The 26,845-nt window shown below is 39.1% G+C and overlaps 1 protein-coding gene across 6 annotated transcripts in view; it reads right to left on the reverse strand.

The window, feature by feature from the left end:
• The window catches only part of PTPRT (protein tyrosine phosphatase receptor type T), a 501,782-nt gene that overhangs the window by 155,820 nt on the left and 319,117 nt on the right, over positions 1–26,845 (reverse strand). For all 6 annotated transcript variants that reach the window (XM_069807237.1, XM_069807218.1, XM_069807208.1 and 3 more), the window contains exons 8-9: positions 6,177–6,473; positions 4,716–4,825 (exon numbers count right to left, since the gene is read on the reverse strand). In XM_069807237.1, coding sequence (XP_069663338.1) covers positions 4,716–4,825; positions 6,177–6,473 — 407 coding nt within the window. The remainder of the gene's footprint in view (positions 1–4,715; positions 4,826–6,176; positions 6,474–26,845) is intronic.

The raw sequence follows: 26,845 nt of genomic DNA on the forward strand, positions 1-26,845 counted from the left end.
GCTTAAAAAAGGGCTATGAATAGAAATGCATGCATATCCATGCAGTGGATAGCTATCACACCAGATAATCATGCTTTGTGTTACAGCTAGTATGCACTTTCAGGGGTCAAAGGTGGAAGAAATTTGTTTCCACCCTATTGTAAATGCAGGCAGCACATCCCCCAAATATTGACCTTATGCATGACCCTCTAAGAGATGGTTTCCATGTAATGACCTCTCCTGCAGAGAAAAAGTGAGTGATGTGATCGAGAAGAAATGGCATATTGGCAACTGGAGAGATGATGAAGGGCATGCTGCAATTTTACATGGCAACTAAGAGGATCTGTAACCTCTGAAGTGCAATTTAAACTCAAATCCACTGGGATTAGTGGAACTAGGCTCTAAGCATCCCATTAAAGAGCTGAAATTGTGTATGAACATCCCTTATATTATTATTCCTGGCATCTAAATAGAGATTTACAGCATTTCAGAAACAGTGACTAAGAAAACAAGCTAGTTAGAAGCTGCAAATGCATCCTTATTTTTCCCAAGACCCATGTGCAACCCACATGGGACTTAATAATCATAAAGATGAGAACATAACTGATTACAAGACTACACCTTAGGATGTTTAAATAGACAGCTTGCTGTTTAAACACTGCCTTTAGGCATGGCTCATTGAAAGGATTTCAATAATCTGAGTGTCATTTTTCCAGCCAAGGAGCTGAATATACTGCAGCCACCCTTTAAATGCTTCTAGGATCGTAATACCTTATAACAATGCCTTCCCCCAAGTAATGTGACAAGTATTTTAGACAGGAATGCTAGGTGGCTTTTTCTCCTTGTTCCCCTTTAAGGGCAAAATAGTCTAAAACCTGACAGTTCTGAGAAATAGATTACACACGAAAAACGTATTTACAAAGGCGAAAGCCAACATCACTTACTGAGTGCACCTGTAAGCTTCTAGCTGCCCAAACAGTGAAATGCAGATATAAATAAGTTTTGTTTATTTACATTTTCAAGGTGCAAGCTTGTGCAAAACATCTGGGTCCACACAAGTATCTGAAGCACTTCAGTTTGGATTATGGAACAAACGCTTGAGACAACCTCATGTCATCCAAAAGCAGAGGAATTTAAGTGCCAAAGCCGGTCCATGAACTTAAATTGGATTGCTTGTTCCTGCAGTCCAATGACAGCATAGGTCCTTCTGCTGTTTAATGGTGGTTTGACTTTACACACACTTAGGATAAAAAAGAAAATACCAAAAAAAACCCCCCCTTTTGTTGCATGTCTTTGTACACACAGGCTTTGAAGCTGAACTCCCACACTGTGTAAGCACAATAAGCAGCATTTGATTATTAGGGATATTAAAGCATAGCAGCTTTTCAGGACTGCTAAAAAAAATAATTCAACAAGTTGTGGTGCTTTCAGTCTGCCAGGAGACTGAAGGGGGGACAGGACTTATTACAATATTATTAGATTCTGCCACTCACAGCTGTCTCTTGTAGTGAGCTGTAATAACACCTCTTTCATGAATGTCACATGCAAAAACATCTCTGTAGAGCATTCTACCCTAACCAATGTACCAGCAAAACCTATTATTGCTGTTTAGCAGTATTTCTATACACAGATTGATCTACTTGCCTCATGTAAGCACCTACACACCTTGAAGCTACCTGAGGACTTGACTAGAGATCTTAAGCTTTTTCTCTGTTGCACAGCTTGCTTGCAACAGCAGCCTGTGCATCTCCCTAATGGCTTACTTGACTGGACAGATCAACTGACACCTACTAACTCAGCATACACTCGTGTTATTAACTGCTTTGCTGTGCTCCCCTAACACCCCCTGAATGAACTGTACCATCACTTGCTTTCTACATGGCTTGTATCCTAATCTTTTCAGCATACTGATTAACTGCTTGCAATTCCCAGAGCTTTCCAAGTTTCCTTGAACAAGAGGTTTCTGCTCCCTAGAAACAGACTGCAATTACATACTGACTTGGGGATCTATAAGGTTCCTTTGTTTAAAAATCCAGCTGTGGCTGTACCCAATGAAACAATTAATTCTCCAACTGAACACAGGGCATTTTTAAACCCGCTTTAAATGCAAGGCTATTGCCACCTTTATTAAAAGACTACAATAGCATTTTGAAGGATAACTCAATCAGAAGGGAATTGTGTAAGTCAAAAAGGTTCATTAAGATCGTTCCATTTTGTTGAGGCACTTTAGAAGTATTCAGTCATTATGAAATTAGTGATTCTGGCTGCCAAATGACTTGTAGAAGATTGCGCTGCTGAATTTCAGCCCAGGTGGCATGTAAGCAGTGCACATGCAGACTGCAACTGCAATTTGTACAATATGGAAGTCTGCCTGGCAGGGAACTGCAAGAATGATTAGGGATCCAAGAAAAAAATCTGTCCCAAGGAAAAGCAAGTGGGATGTAGGTAGAATAGACAGTTCGATCATTTGGAAGCATTTTAGAAGCTTACAACACTTTTTTTTAAAACAGAAATAGAGAGAAAATACAGTATCCAGATACAATGAAACAGATCTTGATGGTGATGGTAAGGAGGCAAATATTGCTTAGGAGGAGGAGGGGGTTTTATTTGTTTTTATTAGGAGGGTTTGTGCCCAAAGGAGTTTGAGACACCATCGCTTGCACAATAGCTACGAGTAAGTCTAGCCAGCTGCTTCCAGGTGTCATGCAGAACTTGACACCACTAACTCAAATTCATAAAGTGATATTTCTTGATCTGTACTTTGCAGGGAATTTTTCCTTAATAAATGTTGGTAGGGTCTTGGGTTTGTTTCTCCCTAATGACAAAGACACAATTGCAGAGTTTCTAGATAGCTGCAAATTTGCTAGCACACCACTGAGCCTCCCAGCTTCTCCTGGTGACAGAGCAGCGCTGCCAGTGCTGGGCTTCAGGAACTATGCTCCCTACAGAGACCTCATTAAAGTAGCGCTGCACAAGTTCATAGTTAGACCTTTTTTCTTCTGTTGTCACTAAAGCCTTCTGCTTCTAGCTGGATCAGTACTGTAAGCCACGGGAAAGAACTGAAAACCAATCAGAGACTAACCACTAGGGGTTTTTTTTTTCCTCTTTAACCAATAGGTCAGCTGAACTGTGTTAAAGCAGTGTAAGGCCGTGATGATACTAAAAGTGGCTGAACCCTGTCTAAAACAACACTTTGGAGGTCACTGCTACTGAGGAATTAGTTTGGTCCTAGACACATGGCATGAAATCTTAAATTAACACCAGTAGAGACAAAGGTGCAGGTTTAAGTATCTATAGTAGGCTAAAGATTAAGCAAACAATAAAAAAGATGCAACTACCTGGACAATACTGGAAGCTTCTCTGTGTTTTTAGGAAGATTAAACTTCAGTTGCAGGTAGCAGGATGAGATGTTTCTGTGCAAAGACCTCTACTTTATTTACTGAGTAATTTCAAAACCAGGATCACCCGTTACTTGGAACAGGTGCTCATATTTGCTTGTGATACAGACGTAACAGCCTGACTATCACCCTGAGAATGCTCTGGCCATCTCTCCAGGTTATGTGTAACTAACTGCTCATCTGTATTTTTATCTCCAGCTGATGAACTTGTCACACAGTGACAGCCAGTGTTAGCAAGGAGATCTAGGAGTGATATAAGACATGCTGTTCCAAACCAAGAAGCTGGATGGGAAGAGGAAAGGAGTAGAACCTCACTGGTGATGGCAGAGTTGCTTCTTGCACCCATGCCATTTCCAAAATAAGTGTACATTCACCCAGCATAAAAGAGAAAGCAAAAAAGTGGTTCTTGCCCCTCTGTATCAGAAAATGCTGCACAAACCCACAGTGAGGATTTTTACATCATCATAAAAGCAAAATTTTTTTCACTTTTTCTAACCTTACTGTGGTAAATGCTGAACCTATAAACTGAAACACACTCAGCCAGCACTGGTGCACCACTTTCCACTATTTAATAAAAGTGCCTTTACCTTCTTTTGTAGAACTGTCTCTCATTTCACATGATCCTCTAAAGCAGTCCTCCTTTCATATTCCTTTTCTGCATATTTGGGTGCACATGATATTATGGACACAGTCTCACCAGAAGCACATGACAACAGTAATTCTTTCTTACCTTAACAAAAAACATCTCTTCTGATACACTTTAAAATCGCATCTAAATTTTTTTTTTTTTTTTTGTCCGGCATAGGATGTTCAGTGATTGTCCTATAACGTGCTGCATATTTTGTTTGGTGGCAAGGAAAGTGGTTGGGTTAGATAGATGTATCATTGAAAGATTCAATAAGAACACTATAAGATAAGACTTCATGACTATATTCTGCTGAGACTGCCAGGAAGTGTTATGACTATTGGAAAGACAGAGGGGAATTAGTTGCAGTATTTAGGTATAAAACCTAACAGAAGTTTAGTCTAAGGAAAAAAAGGATATAAAATGGACCTTGGAGATACCGCAGAAGAAGAAAGGGCAGGAATTGAACACCCGAGACATGGGAGAATGTATGGCTCTCATTTTGCCACACATATTGGTAAAGAATTCTTTTCTCTTTTTTGAACTGGAAAACTTTTTCAGTGATAGAAGCAGATTATCTTGAAGATTCTTATCTATTTTAATCAGGCTTCTTTTAGCACCTGCTGAAATGTCTTAGAGCTCTGGATTGGCTTAAACACATATGAGAAGGGCCCTGTGGCATGTATTCCTTGACAACAATCTGTTCTCCTCACCTCATAGAGTGTAATGATGCCATTTGTCTCATTTGGAGGCTTCCACTGAACATAGATCTTCTCTTCAAAAGGTCCTCCCTGGATGGATTCCAAGGGAACAGGTCCAGGAACTACAGGAAAAAAAAAAAACCACCAAAAAAATGTGTTAGAAGCTACCACCATGTCCAGCTGCACACACGTCAGAAGACACCAAAAGGCCACCAGAAAGGAAGTTCAGAGCTGAAAATAAAAAAAAAAAAAATAATATATATTAAAAAACCCAAACAAACCCTCAAGGCACTACCATTACCAAGGTACTATCAATATTAAAGGCATATTCTCAACCTTTGGTTCAAATAAGAATACCCTAATCTAGCCACTAAGAGATAAATAAAATCAGAATCCATGAAAATATGAAGCTAATTTCAGTATGTCCTTATTCCAGTACAGCATAGCAGCAGCAGGGAATTTAATTTGTCCTTTGCCACCCACACAGCAGCAAAGCTCTGTCCACCTAAACAGCCACATTGCACTTTGGCATAAAGATGCTACTGGGCTGCACACCTATATCAATATGAAAGATTGATTTCCTTAGTAAAGTAACAATGTAAGATTTATATTTCATTATGGCTACAAGGCCAGCTAAAAAATCCACCTACTCAAGCAAAATTTTAATGCTGTGGAAGATAACTAACTAAATTCACTCCCAAGCCTGTCTGATAAAAACCCCGTTCATTTTTCTGAAAGACCTGCCATCCTCTTATGTCCCTCCATATGATATACTGGACTGCGAGAGCCACTTTCAGCTGAGAGAAACTTAGGACAGCAACTCCTTACAGCTCTGGCAGAGGAAGAACACTTCTTTTTTAACACATTAGACAGAATGGAGTCTTGTAGTCTATGAGAGTCCTTGGTCTGAAATAGCTCAGATCGGATAATAACACTTTAAAGCTTTCCATCACCACTTCCGGAAAACAGTTCTTTTTTACCAAGAACGGAAGAGTTAGCACCAAATGAATTTAGCTTCTGAGACGTATGTAAAATGCTATGTCCAGAAGATCAGTATTAAGAAAAGCTACACTCTGGAAAGGAAGACATTATACTTGGTTTTGGGACAATGATGTGAAGGCACAAGAAAAATCAACAAATGCCAGGATTACATTTGCCCATATGATAATCTGCTCTGTGGGCCCTGGGTAGTTCAGAACATGACTTCTATAGAATTAAACCTACCGCTGTTTGGTAACTGCTCAGACTGGCGTTTGTCATTTCCAAGCAATTCAGGGATCCTTGCCCTTTCAAGAACATGGCTGTGAAATGGAAATTATTTACACCTACAAATTTTACTTGCATAACACACACACTGTCCAGAGAAGCCATTTATAAGTTTCATGGGACAGAGGGTTATGTTGTTATTTACAACCTGAAAATATTAGTCTTCCCCTAAAAAACAAGCAAGCAAGCAAACCCAACATAACTTACCATCTTCCTCAGTCTGCACAACCAACTCCTCACTTTCCATTTTGCCCTCCGGGTTAGAGAGGGCTAACCTCAGCCTGATGGTCATGAAGGGCCGAAGGCCTCGCAAGGTGTAGTGGGAAGAAGTTTGGATGAGTTCCTCTGCCTCAAATTTTTGCTGGTTAAACACATACTGGTACTGGACTGTGAGATTGTAACTGTGACAGCGGGTCACCGCATAACCAAAGGGCTCCCACTGCAACGTCAGCTGCCGGGAGCGAATATCAACAACTTCTACATTTTGTGGTCCATGGACGGGATCTGTGAAGCAAGCAAAGAAAAAAAAAAAATTGACATTAAGAGAAGCCAGTCATCAATTAATATGCTCCCTTCCATATTGCCAGAGTATCTAAGCACTTCACAGTTCTGAATGTTCTTGTCTTTATGATGTATAAGTGATAGGGAAATGAACGTCAGATCCACAAATGCATTCTGGCTCCTGAGTTTTCCCTGAAAATCCCCTGTCACAGGGCCCTGAACAGTAGTCATGCTCCTGATTCCTGTGAAACCCCACTGAATCCAACAATGGCAGTATGATTCCACCAGTTAAGTAGTGTGAAAGTCGCACTTTCTTCATTCTTATCCCTGCCCCCATTCCCCCCAAAAAAGCTAGTCAATAGTCTACCTGAAAACACCTAAATACCTTGGTGAGTCCAGCCCTAAGTGATGCAAATACATAGGAAATGGCTGCCAGAGAAGGAACGAACTCAAGTCTCTTAGCTTTCCATTTAGCTATGTAGCCCCTACACCCTCCTGCCGACCCTAAACCCATTCTGCTCAGAGGCTAAAGCACAAGTGTGTAAGAATCAAGATTAAGAGCCTGTTACACTTCCAACATCCCAGTGCTACTGCCCCCTCAATTTTTTAAACTCTTGAATGTTCTGGCAATGGAGCATACGAGCAGATCATGCCACTCCTTGAATAAGTTTTCTGAGTCATCTCAACCTTGTGCCAATAAAACTTTTATTTCAGATCATACCAATGCCTTGGCCCCACCAAAGTTTCATTTCTCTTTATTATTCTTTCTACAGTATCTGACTGAGATACAGTTTGAATATTCATGTGTAGGAATCACTTGCACCTGCTGTTCCTTAATTTATTTTTAACAACATAACTGAAATGCTCTGACTACAGACTCTGCCCTTTATATAAAATATAAATGCATGCACCGCTAGACATGCAGATATAAAGAATGAAGGATGAGTAAAATCAGTTTGAGATATGTCAGATGGTAATAATACTACACATGTCATAGTTTGTTTATCTGACATTTCTTCAACTTGTGTAGCTCGTTTTCTTTTTTGCTCAATATATATTTAAGCAAGGTAATTAGAAAATACATAATTTCACATAAAGTTTCTGGATTTAGAGCACAATTTAGTGTTCTGCCCACTTGTCATGTTCTCTCACGATTTCAACCTAAGAAAGGAACAGAACATTTTCATGGGAACAAAAAAAAAGTCACAAGGACTCCTGAATAGTTGTTACAGTTCTTTGAAAGATAATTAAAGTGGAGAAAAAGCCTTCTAGTAATTCTTGAAAGTAAAGCATGCACCAGCCATACTGACTTCAATCTACTAATGCGTAAGCAGAAAACACACTGTAACAACCAGCATATCCTCTATTAGTTCTAAAAAACTCCAGTGATTGGCAATGGGAAAAATAGCTACTTCTGAAATGAACACTATTCTGAATCTTTATACACACACACACATGTGCAGCCACTTTTGAAATAGGATGGATATTAAAGGACCAGAGGCCTAAAGCTAGCAACTGGTTTAGGATTCCATATAAGTTATGTCAATCCCTTAGCATCCAGAAAACACCTCTTAAATGAGATTCTTTAGTACTGTGTATGTCAAAAAAATTATAATTTAGAAACTAGAACTTTTGTATGCATAAATATACACATATATACTTAGCATTAGGTGATAATCATTCCTTTAATATAAACCCATGAAAAGAACATTTCTGTAGGTGAGTTGTATAGATAAATAGGGTGAACAAAAAGAATGGTTCTGTGAAATCTTTCAGACTCTGAAAACCGTAAAGGTAAGCACAAGCCTCATTCCAAGATGCAGATGCTTGTCCTTCTGAACTCTCAACTACACCAAGTAATCAACTCCAGACCCCAACCCAGAATGTGGCCAAGACGTGGCAAAAACTTTTCATGCCAAGACAATGATGCAGCTGAAGATGGCAACTAACCTCCATGTTAATGGTATACTGTTGGGGTTTTTTTAAATTACAGTTATTTTCTTTAAGTCAGTCATGTTATGGAATGAATGGGTAATTAGAGGGTGTTCGGTTTATTGATGTCAGATGTGCTGACTTGATCAGTGGGTAAGGAATAACTCAGATTCAGCACCATCCCACCAAGTCATATGTCCAAAACCTGGACTATAGAATATTACCTGCAGTTTTTAGCTTGCTTTCTCATCTTGTTCACATTTGCCCTTTCCTTTCTTACCCAAAACTGTAAGTCTTGGAAGCTGCCTTGTATCAACCAGTTTCTAATTCTACTCAAGGTTTTACTGGAAATGCTCTAAGATACAACCTCAAGCCTTTCTTTGTTTTTGCAGCACAATGTTTTCAACAGAGTAACCAGCCTATTAACCACAGATGACTTTGAGTTACAAAGTGAGAAGCTAAAACACAGATCACAAACATAGTCCAGAACCCACTACACAATCACAGAACATACCACATTCTCCCAAGAACTATCTGTTCTCAGGTCAGTAATCCTAAAAATGTGAGATTTTTCAGTCCAGTGAAAAAATGAGATCACGATGCTGTATAGTTCATAGTGAAAGCAGGAAGGGGATGCAGGTTTTGGAAATACCCATAGCCTAAGGAGTCTCTAACTGCATGTGTAGAAACATGACATCTAATGGCCTTCTAGATTCTTGAGCAAAGTGGGAATAAATAAGTAAGTAAAAACTATTTAAACTTTAGGTTTAAACTTTAGGTTCAGAGAGGGAGAAACCAAACTGGAATTAAATCAATAAATAGAAGCATGACCTGGAAATCTTTATATTCTCTCTGAATCTCACTGATTTCCTCTGCAGCGTAAGCCATTGAAACTCATTTTCAAAGATGAGATTTTGTACTGTTGTTTTTAAAGGACAGTGGTCCTACTACCTTGTCCATTTAATTCTGCATTTTAGCTTTGTAAGTATACAATCTCAAAAGGCCTGGAGTACCTATCCCTGGACTCTACTGTCTCTGACACCACCTGTTTTTTATAATGTCCTAATGACTTATTTTCCCCCAAAAGAAACAAAACTAAAAATGTTTATAATTGATCTACAGTCCTCTAGTAGTGGCGAATATTTGAAACTAGACAAACTTCTCTATTTCTGTATTTCTGGAATTATAGCTTCCAAATAACACAAGAAAATCCCTGAAAATTATTAACCCTGCACTTGGCTAGTGTAAGAAAAGCTGCTAATATGTATCTTAACTTCAACTGTACAAAAATACCTAACAAAGCAAGACAGAAACAGACTGGCACAATTTGAATACTTAAGAGATCATATACAAAAAGACATTGGTGTAACCTGCATAAATGGAAGTAAAATTTTCTAAGTGTCTTGACGCTTGGAAAAACCAAAGGAAATTCTTAAGAGGCAGGAGCAATGAAACAGCTACCACCAATCTATTAAAACTAGACTTGAACCAACGCAAAGAAAATTGCAGTGTTTGGGATTCCACTGTGCAAATGCTGTATTTTTATTTCAGCCTGTTTGAACTATTAATTACATTTTCAAAGTTCACATCGAAGTCAAGGACTGAACAGTATTTTTTAATACTGCATCTCCCACTGCTGCTTCAATACCTATCATTACTCTGGTAGGCTGCTGCAAACACTCGGCAGGCCACGAACCTTTCTGAAGCACTTGTGATGTACAAGTGGCCCTAACAAAACAAACTCTCGCAGTGATCCTTCAGCTGTACTCTCAGTCCTTAGTCCAGGTAAGCAGGCATTTTTGATTCAACAGTGACCTGCAACATTCACAGACTGCATTTTCTCCTATCACAATTTTATAGAAAAGTTGACTTTTATGGCTGGTTTTGCTCTTTCCTTATTGAGTGTTACAGATCTCATTTTGTTCACTGTAGTCTTCTTGCTCAAGGTGAGGTATAGAAAAGCAAAGGTTGATTTAGATTACTAATAACAGTTGTCTCTGCTTTATACCCCTCCATCAAGAGAACAGAGAGCAAAGGAAGCAATGGTGAAACACTGGAGTTTGAACATGAAGCTCAAGTTGAGCAGTGAAGTTAGAGACAATCAGCTGTTGCCGTCAGGTTAACTACCTGCTGCAGGAGCCTAATTGCAAGAAATTGTTGCTGTCAGTAAAGACATGACATCAAGTGGAAGATGTCTATACTTGTCTGAGGCCCCATGCCCATGTCTCCTGACCCTATGGAGAGCAGAAGGCAGAGTTTATTAGCAGTGCAGGTGTCCACTGATTAAATTCTGTTTCCCAGCAGTAGGTTACAGAGACTGAAAATGCACAAAGGGAAGAAAAACGAGCATGACAGGTGTGGCAGCTTTCTGTGAGTCCTGAACTGATGCCTTCTGATACAGAAAGAGAAGGAAAATAGGTGTGAGTCTGATTCCTGCCTTCCCCTCAACACACCTACACCTGAGTTCATCAGCCAGTCACTCCAACCAGAGCAGGCAACCAACATCTGGGCAGCCCCGTAGGGTCCCCATCCCTTCCTCCTAGGCAGACTGGGAGGAGACAAGGGGAAGACTGAGTGCATTGGTAGTTGATAAAATGCCAAAACTCATGTCCTCCCAACTATCAGCATGGTACGACCTCTCTCTGTAGCCCAGAAAATATTTAAATTTATTTTCATTTACAAAATATAAATTTGGCAGTATCATAGTATGGTTGAGAACTTCATAGAATATTTCACTCTCTCAATAAATTGAGACAGTGGACACTTTTCATGCAACAGCAACAAAACTCCTAATGACTGTGAATCAGCAGTTAGGATGTTCCTTTGTGTTTTTCAAAGACATTGTTCTTGTTCTACAGATGGAAAACCAAACAGTAATTTGTCTGACAATGATTTTACTCCAGGTGTTACACTAGAGCTGAAGCCTTCTCTATCTCGCCTTTATTCCCTATTCCTCCCCTTCCTCCTTAAATTTCCACAGGATGAAACAAGTCTAGAGAAACATACCTACTGTCAAAAAACCATAGCAAGATAAACAGAGCAAAAGCATTCAGGTGGTTTACCTTAAATGCACAGTTCAAGTTTGTGTGATGGTTCAGGATAAAACAACCAACTCTACAGTGTGTGCTGTTCATCTCGTCAAAGAGATCCTGGCAGATGAATTGTTCCATAAACACCTTCCGTATCAATGTCCTGTACGTGGACATTTCAGAATGATGGACAACTCTGTCCGTCCCTGAAGTGCAGCATGTCTTTCTGTGACAGAGTTCCTTTGCTGAGCGTCACAACTCTCACAGCTGCTGCCCATCATATTTCAATGCCTTTAGAGCCTGAATGTGGTATAAATGCCTTTTCAGACATGACAGATAAAAACACTGATTAAGCAGAGTTCACTAGTCTTTCAGTACTGTAAAAGTGTTTTGGCTTTGCCCTTTCCTGAAGAAAGAACATTTCCTTAATATTTGGATCTAATTTTGTTTTGTTTTGTTTTTTAATGCCAGTTTGGATATCTTCACTGGTCTAAAGACTGTGCAGACAAAGCTGAAAGCAGGCAAATATACAGAAAGGCATGTTCTGAGAGAAGACTTGCAACAGAGAAAAGAGAAGAAAGGAGTGAGACTGATGCAATAAAATCACCACAGAACATACAGTCTGTTTATTGAGATACCTACAAATCAACTAAACCCCAAGTCATACACAAAGAAATAGGTGTCGTTGCAGCTAATGAACTAAAATAGGCTATTCTATGGCATTCTCTGAGCAATGAAGAAGGAGGAGCCCTGCCACACAGATGAATCTATTATACAAGAAAGATCAAATAAGTTAGATAATGGACTATGGGCTTAGATAAGCCAGGGATGAGCTCTCTCAACAGTTAACACAATCATTTTACTTCAGTTCACAGCACATTTTCTTCATTTTTTGATTGATCTGCTTTTATTTCAGTTGCAAATTTTACTTTGTATTCTGCACTGAAAGAAACCCAAGATTTAAAAAAAAAAGGGGGGGTGGAATATTTGTTACGCTACAAATCCCATTAAACATCTTCCGATTTCATAGCTCAACCTTGTTAAACAAAAACAAAAGAAAAACAAAGAAACAAAAATAACCAACAAAAAAAGAAAAATCAACCCAAATCCCTTTAAACTGAGTACCTGGTGTTTGAGAAACTTGGCAGACCCTTCAAGTGTTACAAAACACGCTTGTCATGCTCACAGACTAAAAGTCCACATGCTGATACGTGCCCAATGTCGTACAAAAAGCAAAGCCTGCGGGAGAGCAGGACCACAACCCGATAGCACTGACTGCTACCAACGCCTGCCACAGCACTACCTACCTGTGCTTGCCCTAGCTTACATCGGGAGCGGAGCTGCCAAATCCTCACTTGTAAACAACTTCAAGATAATTAAGCACTACTTTTTAAAAAGGTTTATTAGCATCTGTTTAAATAGATAGTTTTTTCATTACGTTATAAAATGGTAAAATGAAAGGTTTCTTCCTCTTATACCGAAAACTATTGTTCCCTAACAAACTTAAAAATAATAATTTAAAACAACAATAAAGGGTAATTACTGATTTTATTAAAAACATCTCTCATGGATACACATAGCAGTGGTATTCCATGTCTGGGAACAAAATGTACATTACTGAACATTTTGATGATTAAATACAAAAGCATAATTAAATATGCTAATGAAAGTGAGATTACAAAGCAGGTAAGCCACTTGGGTTTTGTCAATTGAAAGTAAAATGTGTGTTTTTTACAGATTTATTTTATTATGTATAAACAAATTTTTTAACTATTTGTTTTACTATCGCACATGTGCACTTATTTTTATTATCTCTTCCTCTGTGTACTTCTGCTGTTATCTTCAAATAATAAGTGGAGTAAGTGGAAGAGAGTAGAATAAGATATAAGCTGGTTCCTGACAAAACATAAATTATCTGCATAAAAATAACTAAGGTAATCAAAATAGTAGGTAAAAGAGAGGCTTCCTCTACACAGTCATGGGTCTGTTGAATTATTCTGAGCAGCAGAGAAAAGCATTGCTTTTGCAGATAGGCTTTCTCTCATTTGTAACTGTGGCTTCCTTTTATGTCTGTGCAATCTGCAAGAGAAATTCTCTATGTTCTTTCAGAAACCTGTCTTTCAAAACCAAAAATTATTAAAAAAAAAATAAGTTTCCAGTTCTACTTGCAGATCTAGCAGAAGGAGCTATCGGTTGATGAAACACTGGCTTTGTGGGCACTACTGAAATATCCTAATTGCCCTAAACCGCTTGAGGCTTGTCCATTTTTCTCAAGATTCAGGAGCAACAGTGACTCTGTTTTTTACCAGCTATGGGTAGTCATACATGAGGAATCTCTGTGTGATGGGGACTAGCAGATTCCCTGTACTTGATGACATCTTAAGGTGTTTTCTCTCTACAGCATGCCATACTGGCAGAAGGAAAAAAAAAAAAAGCAAACAAAAAACACAAACAAAATTTTCAATTGCTAAGAACGCTAAGATTGGATAATTACAAAGCAAAGTAGAATATGTTACAACCATAATAATAAGGTTAAACAAATGGGGAGTCCTCAGGAGCAGGTGATTGGAAATTCAACTAGTGGAAAAGAGGACAGAGACTGTAACTCTATGTCAGCCAGTTTCTTTTCCCAGTTATTGCCTTAACTAGACCAAGAGACTTTCCAATTCCTGCAGCTGAGTACTGGTTGCAATGTGTTCCAGAAACACATTTTTAGAAAGAGTCTGGATACAATTTATGACCAGCAGTTTAATTCTAATTTCATGCTCATGTCTTTCTTCCACTAGGGTGTTGAAGTCAGCAATGCACTGCCATTAATGCCATGGATGGTTTGCTCTTATGTGGATGTACATATTTGAAAAAATGTTCATTTCCAAATGCTATAGACACTCTTTGGGATGGTGGAGAACAGATAAAAGTTTGCTCTGAACAAAATCAATGCACTGCATTTAGCCCAAAAATTGCCCTTTGCCTGGGATATGGTGGTTGCACTTTTAGCTCAAACAAAAATAAAGCAGAGTAGCTTTATGCCAGAGGGAAGCGTGAGGGGCAGGACCAGTACTTCTTTAAGACCATTTATATCTGATCAGTATGCCACTAAGAAAATACTCTTAAAGGATTTCAATACAGGCATTATGTACGAGAAAATACAGATAAACCAGTTCTTCAGAAACACTGTCAAGACTATAAAGAGTGTAGCTTCTAACACAGCTAGGACTCTTAGTGTAATCTGAAGATAGAGGCCATAGTGTCAGGACTACAGCAGCCTTGTTAATATCCCCCAACACACATTTCTAGAAGTCTCACTGAAATCCAAGTCTTTTTTTTAGCCCAAGTATACCTTTTCAAACTCAGCAGCAACCTTTTTTTTTTTTTTTTTAAATGCATCTGGATTAATTGCCTGCTCAGAAGATTACTCAATTCTAAACGATTCCAAATTGTTCCCAGTACCTGTAATCTCCCTGCTGCCACATGGCCCCACTGCATGGCTACAGGCTTCTATTATCAGACATGCTCAGGATTTGTTCACTGTTTCATGCTCTGCACTGCAGTAGGCATGAATCTGCAATAGCCAAGGTACTGCTCCTCCAGGAAGGCTAAGAAGTTGGTGAACTCTCCACCAGGCTCACAGTGGAGCTGATTTTATTCAGGAAAATCCCCCAGGGGAACTTCAGATCCCTTGCTTTATAAACTTTGAAGAACTTCTGGTTTTGTTGTTTAAAAAAAAAAACAAACAAAAAAGCCTCCCAAACCCACAAACAAGCCCCCAAGAAGTAGGATTGTTCACCAAAGAATGTCAAATTATTGCCATCCTCTTTTGCTTAATACTGTCCTCTAAGGAAAGCTGTAACTTCCCATTCCCTAAACCCTATTTGCTGTGTAGGCCTGGACACATCCTTTAAATCACTTCTCAGCTCATTTGCTTAGTAAAGCAAGTGATTAGCAGCCAGCTACAGTTTTACAAGAGTATTAGCACCATTTAATGAATAGTCGTGGAAGTCACTTATGAGGGACATCATTGCATGAACTTGTGCATATGCCCACACGCATGAACACATCCTCCACCACACAGCCAGTTCTGCCTGAGGAACATCTATAGCTCTCTCAGAATGAAGCTAGTCTGCCATGAGAAAACTTCCTGCAGTCTTCAGAAGGGAGAAAGATGAAGAACATAATAAAGATCGCTATCCATGCAAAGCGTGTTGGTGTTCAGTTTTTAAGCTTCCCTACAAAGTCCTATACCAATATATTTATCCTAGAACTAAAAAACTGGGCTCTGATTTTGATGAGCACAGGAAGGTCAACCCTAATGAACCTAAAGGCATGGGCATAGCTCTGGACCGTTTATATGACAGAAAACAGTCATGTCCTTGTTTACTGGCACATGGAAATGTTGAGGGAGATTTACAGCTCTGCTTACTGTCTTCTTTCTCATAGGTAGGAGCAGGGAACTGGTTGTCCACTAGCTAGGAAATTAGATTCACCATGACCAGAGCGCTCTGTGTGTTACTACAACTAGCAGCTCTGACACAAAACTGCGCCAGCCCGTGGGAGATCTTGGGCTGACCATCTGCTTGCACATGGATCACAGCTGAAGTGAAGCTGGATTGCCAAGAGCCACATCTGGTTCTGGGGTGCATTGCCCTCATCTTTGGGTTCTGAAACATAGACAGTAAAACAAGGATCACAGTACTACTTAAAATTACAATACTAATGAGCAAGTTAGTTAGTCGTGCCCTAAAGCTCATTTGTCCACATCGAGATCTTTATACTTTAGAACGTTTTTTTCTGGGTGAATTAAGTCTCTTGCACTGGCCATTTCTTACTGCATAGAAAAAAAAAGAAGAACTGAAGTGGAAAAAAAGCAGCGTGTTTTGTTTTCAGCAACTATGGCTTGATTCTTTGCTGCCATGGCTTTAACAACAAGGCTAGAAGGAAGTAGATGGGCATTCATGTGTGAAAAAAAGCCTATGTTTTTAACAGAATTAGGCAGCTGAGCTCATTTCCACCCCATTAGGATCAGTCTATGAGACAGTGCTGCCAATGAAAGCACAAGAGATTAGTTTTCCCCCCACTAGCTTAAGCAATGCTCTGGGCACCAAATACAGATCACGACACTTTTCAGGGATATTGCAAAGCTCGTGCAGGGAACTGATCCAGATCCTGCCTTTCAATTTCTTAGCAAAGCCATTTCCACACAAATGCACCACTGTGCCCTGAAAGAGTTTATTTTGAATTGGAAAGAGGAGAAAGGAGGTAGATGCTTATTGGAAATCCATTTGCTGAAAGTGTGTTAAGGAAAGCTAAGAGTTTCTAAGAAAACATTTGTTAATATGTCACTGAAACATTCCAATAACTACTGCCACAGCTTGGCACCACAGGTCTGCAAGTTGTAACAGCATTTATGGTGAAACACACTTTTTGTTCATTTAATTCACCACTGAATTTATATAAAGAAAATACTGTGTTCCTAATTTCATTTTCCTCTAATAATCCTACCTAGAACTAGAGCTGAAAAAGTCAGTTTGATGGTTGGTTGTCCTCCAGCTGTTAATGATTTCCTCCTGTTCAGAGCAGAGGACAAGAAAGAAGGGCAGAGAAAAAATAGTTACTGCTTTGCTACTAAAATAACAATATTCCATAGATGTGTTAGCATTTGTTCCCTAGATGGTTATAATTTACCTCAAGAAGCAGAAGATTAGAAACATCAGGGATCTCCAACTAGCATCCACTTAGCTCTACTCTGTCAAGATTTACAGATACAACCACTTTCTCTTCCCTCTTAATCTTTAAAAACCTCCTATGAAACTTAAAACCTAAGGCCATTACAGCTACAAAGTGAAGCAATCAAGTGTTGGGTCCAGTTAGAGTTAACGTTGCATGTGCAATGTGAATTTTGCATTATTTGTGCCTATGCACTCTGTCCAAGGACTTCTAGAGAATTTTAAGTGTCTACAGTATCGGTGAACTCAAAAAGAGCTCATCTAAGCCCTTCAGTATCCTGGTGTCACACAGTAGCCCAAGCCTCCCTGCAAGGGTAAAAGGGTATACACAAAACCACATGTTCAGGCCCAACCATCACAGCACCCAAGCACCTTTGGGCCTCTTGCCCACAGACTACTAAATATTGAGATAGTATTTTTCTCCACAGGAGCACTACCTCCTCCAAGTACACAAAACATCTTTAGCTCTATGTAAAACAGATGCAAGTGTCAACACAGCCTGTCAATTCAGTGAACTAAATAATGGTTTAACTAGCAGATAGCAGTAGATTGCAGCCATTTATGTCTTCAGCTGTGCCAGCAGGTAGCAAGAGAATTGCAAGACTTAATTTTGGTTATGGTTGAAAACATTTTCTACCAACCACCTATTCTTCTACTCCTTCATTATTCCTTGCTCCATAACCCCCCACACTATCACTGTTTCTTCTGCCTACCTCAGCTCAGACTTTTCTCGACTCCAGCACTTATTCCATACTCAAAGTCCTCAACTACATCTGCTCCTAAGACTTCTTATTCCAGTTTGAGTTGCCAGTCTTTCCCAATCCACTCTTCTTCAGGGACTGCAGCCTCTCATCAGACTGGGTTCCTCATCCCTATCAGCCACTAGGTCTCAGTCTCAGATCTTGCTCATATGTTCCTCCTTCATCCTTAAAAGACAGCCCAGCTCCCTCTCCTGCTCTTCATGCCCAGTTGCCCTACACAATCATCTTTCCCACCTTCTTCTTCCAATTCCTCTCTAAACCCACTTCCCCATTTCCCTTCTGCCAACCCATCTCATCAGCTCAAAGTTCAAGTCCAGCAGATTTCTCCTCCAGGCTGACTGAGCATAGCAGGGAAACCATTTTTGCCAGAGGATTAAGGATCCTTTCACTTCTAATATCAGATTTAACCTTGGACAGGACAAGAGCAACTTAGAGCAACTGAAGTCTTTTGAAGATTTAGCTGTTAACCATCTGTGAACTTTCTACTGTGTACACACAGACTACAAATTTTCCATTTCATCTAATTCAATCACACGGACAGATTGTGGTGGGTTTTCATATTGCCAGGAGAGGAAAAAACCCCCAACCCCCCCAAAACAAACAATGCCCCCCCAAACCCACCACACTCCAGAGGGAAAGGTTAGCCTTAGAGATACATTAATTGCTTCCTCTAGAAGATGTAGGGTTAAGCTTAAAAATTGAATAAGCACAAGCAAAACCTATGTTCCTTTTACCTCCTTCCTGGAAATGGTTGAAGATTTCCAAAGCATTCATCATGCTGGGGGTTTGCTTACCTTTAAGATTTCCAGCCAAAATGACAAAGTTTGACAGGTCCTAAAGAGATGGTCCTTACCTAGGACCATAGAAAGTTTCAGGCAGCAGATAGTACCACCTGCTCCACCTCCAACTCCTCCTGGTATTTTCTCTTTGCACTACAGTCTGGGTTCTACAAAGGGGCTTAATCTATATTCTGAGGAAAACTTCCTGTGTAGTCAAAGCTGTATACAAGAGAGTAACATTCAACTTGTTTTCGTATTTAGACTTTAAGAACCAGGAACACGGATTCCCTTTCTCTATGTGCCTATCATAGCACCTCACACAAAGGTGAGGGGGACTATCAAAATATTTATTAAAGAATGCATATGAAATTGTTAAAAAAAAAATATATTAAAAAATATAAGATCCAAGATCACTGGAAAATACTGCAGAGAAAAAAAGTGCAAAGGACCCCAAATTCATCCGCACATCACAGCCAAGATAGGAAAATGCTCAACAGAGGAAGCTTGCCTAACCACTGCCTACATTACTACCACATCTAATGGAAGCACTTGCTTTCATTATACTTCCCAAAAGAACTCAAAAGTAAAAAAGACAGTAACTGGCTCTCAGCACTCAATTAAGATTTAGGATGTCAATCAAAGGATTAAAATCTGTTCTTGCTTTGTGATATTCAGAGTGTATATCTGCCTTATTCATTGTCTATGTTCTCCAATCTAGACATCACTATCTGTATTAAATAGTACAAGACCACCAAACGGAAACCTAACAGCTTAGGGAAGTGTTGGGTACCAGTACACTCATCAAAATAAATTCTCCTGTGAGAGCAGCTTATTGATTTGTATATTTGACTCTCTTTGGGATTATTGTTCAATTACTTTTATCCTGTGAGATGAAAGCAGCTGAATGTAACATCAAAAGCAAATAAAAAAGTCGCATGTTTCAATTTTTCTCTCAAATCTGCATAATATCCATTACAGATGCGATTTTCAAGAAAGCCCTCTGAGAGCAACAGCGGAGGGTAACTCCATCAGACATACAGCTCTCATCTACATCTTCTCTAATTATTCTAGCTGAAGATAGCATCTTTCCTATAAAGCACATCATTTGTCCTTGAGCAAGTGACAGTCTGCAGAAGCTATCTGACTACATCTCCTTTTATCAGGTGAGCTGCTTGCTAATTGTTGATATGATTAGTCATTTATCACCACTTATAAATACAAACACAGCACATAATTTCCACTACTAACTTGTAGTACCATTGATACTAAACCATGGTGGTGGTCAAGAGACCATGAAAATGTCATTTTGCTCATCTGCGTTCATTCTTCACTAGAAGCTTTTCATGCTCTACTTGCAAGAAAAAAAATCAGACATTTTTAATTGCCAACCCTCTGTTTTCACAGTGGGACATGGACTCACATCATTTTTCTTCTGCTGCACACATTGGAACCAATGCAGCATCTGGAATCAGGTTCTTTCTGTCTTACTTAAGAGGTGTATGCAACAAGGAGTTGACTGATGCTCCTTCTCATTTGCATTAAGTGAGCTTTGCTGTGTAGTCATGAAAAAAAACTTAGCTTCAGCTCCTCAAATATGAAAATCCACACATTCTAAACTTAAAACTCCAGTAGGATGATTTTATAATGAATAGTGCACTAGGAGAATCGTTCTTGTGTTTTATGTGGCAGGGACATTACAACCATAGTTCAACTTGCAGATGGTACCCTTGGTGATCACAACTCAATTTTAAAACTGATCAAACAGATGACCTTACTAGCAGCCACATATCCAGTAACAGCATGAATGTGAGTTTTGTTAAAGGTAGATATGCAGTAATACAGTGACTTTAAATAAATACTTGCTCTTCCCAATTTGCATTTTTGACGAATACCTGTGTCCTCAGCTCCACGAGGAACTATCCATTCTATAACACAAACAGTTTGGTAAGGCTATTAAGCTGCTAGCTTCACTCTCTGAGGGCGGCCTATATGCTTGCCTACACAAAAGTGAGCAAGACCGCTCTTTGAATTCTCAGCAGCATCAGGGTTAGCTATAGACTGGACCAGAAAGCCACTTTGAGACCAGGCAGAGATGGAGCACTGGAGTTCCAAACCATTGCAGCTGAATTTTTACTGCATTTGAGCTATTCGTCTGTTCTGGCACTATTTTTGTCTTTTGCAACAGACTGTTGTAAAAATCAGGTCTTTGCAAAGCTATTTCAAACAAGGCCAGCCTGTACAGCACATTGGTTTTCTTTTTAGTGGTGCAATTACAAGGGGAATGTAGTCATGAATATTACCGAACTTTAAAATATTGTTTCTAGGGGCAATAGATTTTACCTGAAGAGATATTAGTGCTCCACCTCAACATTAAAAAAAATCACTTTAAAACTTACGGCAACACATTTAAAGTCCATTAGTATGCGTTTTCAAATGTCATGCCTCAAATGCGACAGTCAAATTCCTGAATCAATCAGCCAAACAGAATTATTTTACTCAGAAATTATGTGAAGAGAAAGTAGCAGAAAACAGTAAAATGTAGAATAACTTTATGCTGTACCTTAAGCAACTAAATCAGCTTTTTGGTGAAATAAGAAGCAACATACTACGTGTATCTGCTTCATGGGATGATGAAATGCAGAACATTTTGGGGTGGTTTTTTTCTGTAGTAGAACAAGTTTGGGATTTTAATTTGTGATCTGCCCTACAATTAGTGCCTGGGATGTTTTCAGGCATGCATACGCAGCACCGGATGCCTGAACGCTAGCTCACTAGCTGGGTATGCATCAGATACAAGGGGCAAATATGGCACATGCCAACTGCAGTTTGTCTGCAGGCATAGTTTGTGTCCCTATTTTTGACACTGTGCTCTTTCTTAGCTAAGTTTTCAAATATATGCATGAATTCACATGCGAAGTAGGCAAAGCCTAGTTTCTTCAGTCAGAAACTCTGCTCTGGAGCATGAAGAAAATTAGAGCCTATGAATCCCTGCCATCCTGGCTAACATCCTATTATCCCAGCAAAGCATATTTAACATATTCATAAGATGACTCGCATTTATCTGAATAGTTTGCAAGTCCTGATGTATGGCACTGATGGCTTCTAGATACAAAAGTGAATGAACTCAGCAAGCTATCTCCAATTATTTACAATGAATCACACTGCCCTTCATGTCCAGTATGGCATTTGTGTTAATGTCTTCTGTTTGTTTTACCCTCCAGCAATTCCAGTAAGGAAAGATTTTTTCCTGTAGCCAGAGAGTAGCGGTGGTACCTTCTCTGTAAAAAACAGACAGTGTATAAGATCAAGCAGGATCAAGAGTCATAAACTTCTTTTCTTTCCCCAATATTCTCACAATTTTAGCTGGTCTGATAGGCAATTAACTCGGATCAACACCTGCTGGTGAAGCATCTTGTCTAAAAGCAAAGAAGGTTAAATAATCTAGTGATCTGATCCTGGGGCAAGATGGCTGATGGATGGGGAAAGGGCCATCTACCTTTATTTTCATATTTCCATTGAAAAATGAAGGGCCAGTAGTAACCAATAAAGTATAAAAAAAATACACTCTTGTATTTCCAAATGCCAAGTGATTTAAGTGTAGCTAAAAAGAAAAAAAAAAATCTATTTAGATTTTAAAGTAGACCTCAGTAATTGTATGAAAAAAGGATTTTACATAATAATGGGCAATATGAGGCAATAAGACTTGATAGTGTCAAAGACATTTTCTAGTTACATGAATCGCACTGAAAATGTTAAAAAAAAACAACTGAGAAAACACCTTGAAGTAAGTTACAATTCAGAGCAGACCCATCAGACACAGCTCAGACCTTTTACATGAATCAAGTTCTGATGAATTTTTTCTGACTTCTTGTTCCACGCTAGAATGCTGCATTTTTTATGTTTGCAGTGATTTGTGATACTGCTGGGTGAAAACTCAAAAGTAAAACATGGAGGCTCCCATCCCCATATATACCAATGAGGAAACCATTGGACCCAAGACACTCATTTTAAATGGAAACCAAAATTTATTTATTTTTCTCAGAAGATGACCTTTGCTATTATACTGACACAGAAAAGTCTCAGGCTGAGTTTTGTTAAATAACTGTGCCAGGCATTAGCTATCTGGAGAAAAAAAAAAAAAAAAAAAGGGTGCTACTTTCTCACACAGTAACTATGATGTGATTATCAATTTAAGCAAATGTGTATTAAGATGAAGATGGAATATATTTGCATCTGTACTTAAGCTTAAAGCAGAAACATCATGTATATAAATAAAAGAAAGGAAAATCACTGCACCATCATTTCAGTTTTGCTGGACATCTTTCTGAATGTTTCTTACTCTCATACTACACTTTGTACCAACAACTTACATTGCCTGGGTATCGTAAAGATGATTCCAGCAGTGTGTATTTAATAGGAAGACAACTGGTCACATAAGAGTTAATGAAGGAGACTAAAAAATCCTGAGAACAGTTTCTAAGTTATAGAGTACCCATACAGTACTAATCTCTTGATATACTTCTATAGCAACTGCTACAGAAATACACCAAAAGAAAAGTTAATGTTGTTATACAGAGAGTAGTATAAGATTTCTATACCAACTCAGTTCAAATTTGTAACTTCAATTTTTGTCAAAAGTATTACTGCAACAAGACTTGCAGTTGATTGGAATAAATTCATCAGAGTCAGTTCAAATAACATATCCACTTACAGGCTGTCTCATTAGAGGCAACGCACCCAGCTACGACTCCCAGGGTGTCAGCTTGAGAACAGAAAGCAAAGCAATAACCTTTTCACTGTGCAGGGTCTATCATCTAGCTAAATTCCTTAAAGCTATCAATGTTAGGGGCTATAGGCCTCAACTTCATAAAACTAGGAACTTCCTACTGCCAAAAGATAAACCTCTAACCCTGCAAATCAAAGAGGTCATTGTGCCAGATGATATCCAAGAAATATTGCTGTTATGTGTCAAATCCTCTTTCACATGCCCCTACATAAAACATTTCAATTAATGTTACTGTTTAATCCATTTCCATCTAAAGCAAAGTGGCATGAAAAGGAAGCACTGATACCTCAACACTCTTTGGTGATAATCTGGAGTAACTACAAAGCAATGAAGAATTTCTTCACATCATACGCATACGCACATCTGATAGCTTATTAAGAAAGGTTCCTTCCTTTCTGTTCCTTCCTAGAGGAAGGAGATTTTAATCTCCAGGAATGAGGGTGCAAAGCAACATGCTTGTCACCTCTCAAGTATGCTTACCTACTTACTCATACCAACCTAGCTTTAAAATACATAGATTGCACATCCTAGCAGTTCAGCCACTGAAACTCCATAGACACTGCAAATGCAACTGAATAAATTCATTAAATATGGGGCTGTTTTCTCCTGTTGAATCCCATTCTTTTCAGGGATATACTTCCAACAGGTAGTTTAAAACTAACTTGAGCACGTCTCCACAAACAGTAGGCAATAGTATCAAAGAGAAAAAAAAAAAGCGTAGTATACTATAAACGTACAGTCCATCAGCCAGAAAATAAGTAATGCATGAAGAAAGAACAACCAGAAATGAAGAACCAGAAATTTTCAGCTACAGGGTTAATATTCTTGTGAAGATAATCCTCCTATCCAACATGTGACAAATCCAACTTCCTAGGAGATGGCTTTGAGACGTGAAATAAAGCTGCATTCAGCTGCAGTGGACAGCACATGTCTGGTGCTTCTATTATAAGCAGAAATTAATACCCAGGTAGAAATAACCACAAATCAGTCTTACTTAGCTCATCAGCTGGAATACCAGCCTTTACATAAGAATACATTTTTGGCATTTCCAATCTTACACTTCTTTGTGATGAAAAGCCAGACTTGTCACTTAATCCTGGTCTGCTAATTGGGAAGGGTGGGAAGCTGAAAAGTGGAGCTTGCATCTGACTGCTCAGTCTGAAGCGATGGCACACTGGGAGGTTGTTCTGCTCACAGTGCACGGGCATTCATTGCCATCTTATAAGCTGGAAGGAGGAGGAACGGTATATCCTGAATTAAGTTTGAAAGTGACAGGCTTCTGAGATGCCAGTTCCAAAACTAAATACATCAATAATAAATAACTTCATCATGAAACAGGTCAAATGCATTGCTCAGCAGCTGAGGCCTGATTCAAAAATGGTATGGATTTTCTTATGCAAGTAATCATTATATATGCATAAAGTTCCACAGGATTCAGATAGAAAATGGATCAAAACTACTTCAATATGTTAATATGATAATAGTTTTCCTGGCGTCATGGTTTAACCCCAGCCAGCAACTAAGCACCATATAGCTGCTCGTTTACTTCTCCCTAGTCCCAGCGGGATGGGGAGGAGGATCAGAAAAAAGAAGTAAAACTCATGGGTTGAGATAAGAACTGTTTAATAAATAACATAAAATAACAAAACAAAAAAAAAATAATAATTGTAATGAAAAGGAAAATAACAAAGAGAGAAATTAGACCCAAGAAAAGACAAGCAATACGCAATGCAATTGCTCACCACCTGCTGACTGATGCCCAAGCAGCGATCTGCCCCTCCCAGCCAACTCCCCCCAGTTTATACTGAGCATGACATTCTATGGTATAGAATATCACTTTGGCTAGTTTGGGTCAGCTGTCCTGGCCATGCTCCCTCCCAGCTTCTTGTGCACCTGCTTGCTGGCAGAGCATGGAAACTGGAAAATCCTTAACTTAGGATAAGCACTACATAGCAACAACTAAAACATCAGTGTTTTATCAACATTATTCTCACACTAAATCCAAAATACACTGTACCAGCTACTAAGAAGAAAATTAACTTTATCCCAACCAAAACCAAGACACTTGGGAAGATAACTGCTGTAGTTGGGATCAGACTATAATTGTCTCTGAAAAAGGCAGGCCTGAGTATTTTTGCCTACAATACACTGAGTCTGTTGCAAAAGGAACCAAGAAACTTGATGCCTGTGCTTTGAATAGAGGCATGTAAGATCTAACATATTTGATAAAAAGTCCGTAACTGCCTTTTTTTCCTCTCATTTTATGCCTAATACTTCAAAATAAAAAAGAGCACACCAAATTAGCTGTACAACACTGTACGTAAGGAGACATAGATGGAGGCTGCATGCTCAGAAGCTGATGCTCTGAAGAACAAATTGCTTTCTTGGAGTAGGGAGTAAGGTAAAAATCCTCTTCCTGTTTTTTCCACCTAGAACATTTAAATAGAGTACTGGAAAATACTAAAATATCTTAAGTCTGCTATCCATCAGTAACCCTAAGTGAGCATGACATGCAAAAAGGGAACATTTAAATGGCCTCAGATTTCTATTTCTACCTATATCCAGTAGGAAAAAATATTCTTCAGGATGAGCAGGAAAAAAGGCTTGGCCCTTTGATACAATAAATATTGTAATCATTGTATTAGAACCAGCCATTCTGCTTCATGCTCCCCTTCCAGGCCCTGAATCATGCAAGAGCTGAAGATTCTGCCACAGCTGCTGGAGTAACTCCAATTTTAACAGTAAAGACTCTGGGATCAGCTCATGAATGTTACTAAAATCAGTTGTTAACCAGCCACAGCAGGAATGAAGTGACCCATATAAAGGGGCCACCACTGAGAAAGAGCTTATGCCACAAAAAGCTGTGGTTGGGAGCACAAAATGACAGAACAAGTCTGGCCCATGTACTGAATTTGTCACTTGAGTATCAATGCTCACAGAGATTCATCTATAGCTAACCAGAGACAGAGGGAAAAAAATTTCTCAGTCACTAGTGATAGCCTGCTTTTATCTCTAAACTTTCTTTTGCTGGTGCAAAACTGCAACAGTAATCAAATGGGAATAAAAGGAGTTTTCTTTGATGAGCATGTCATGCTGATGAAAGGCAGCTGAAGCCTTCTATGTATACAAGAACCATAAGCATTAACAGACATTGGTATTTGGAGATTCTCTCTCTGTTATATGTCAGTCCTCTAAGGAGTACTTTTATGAATTAAATTCTGCATAGGAGGTGAAGGTGCTGCTTAAATTCTGCCAGTGCTTTGTTGGAGTTCAGCTGCCCAGAGCCGGCCCTCAGCGGGTGGTAGTTGTGACCTTGGATCTGCATCCAAGTTCATGCCTTTTCCCTTGGTCCACGCTTGACCTAC

This window comes from Haliaeetus albicilla, chromosome 2 (genome assembly GCF_947461875.1).
Source record: "Haliaeetus albicilla chromosome 2, bHalAlb1.1, whole genome shotgun sequence".
In the NCBI taxonomy this organism is placed as follows: domain Eukaryota; kingdom Metazoa; phylum Chordata; class Aves; order Accipitriformes; family Accipitridae; genus Haliaeetus; species Haliaeetus albicilla.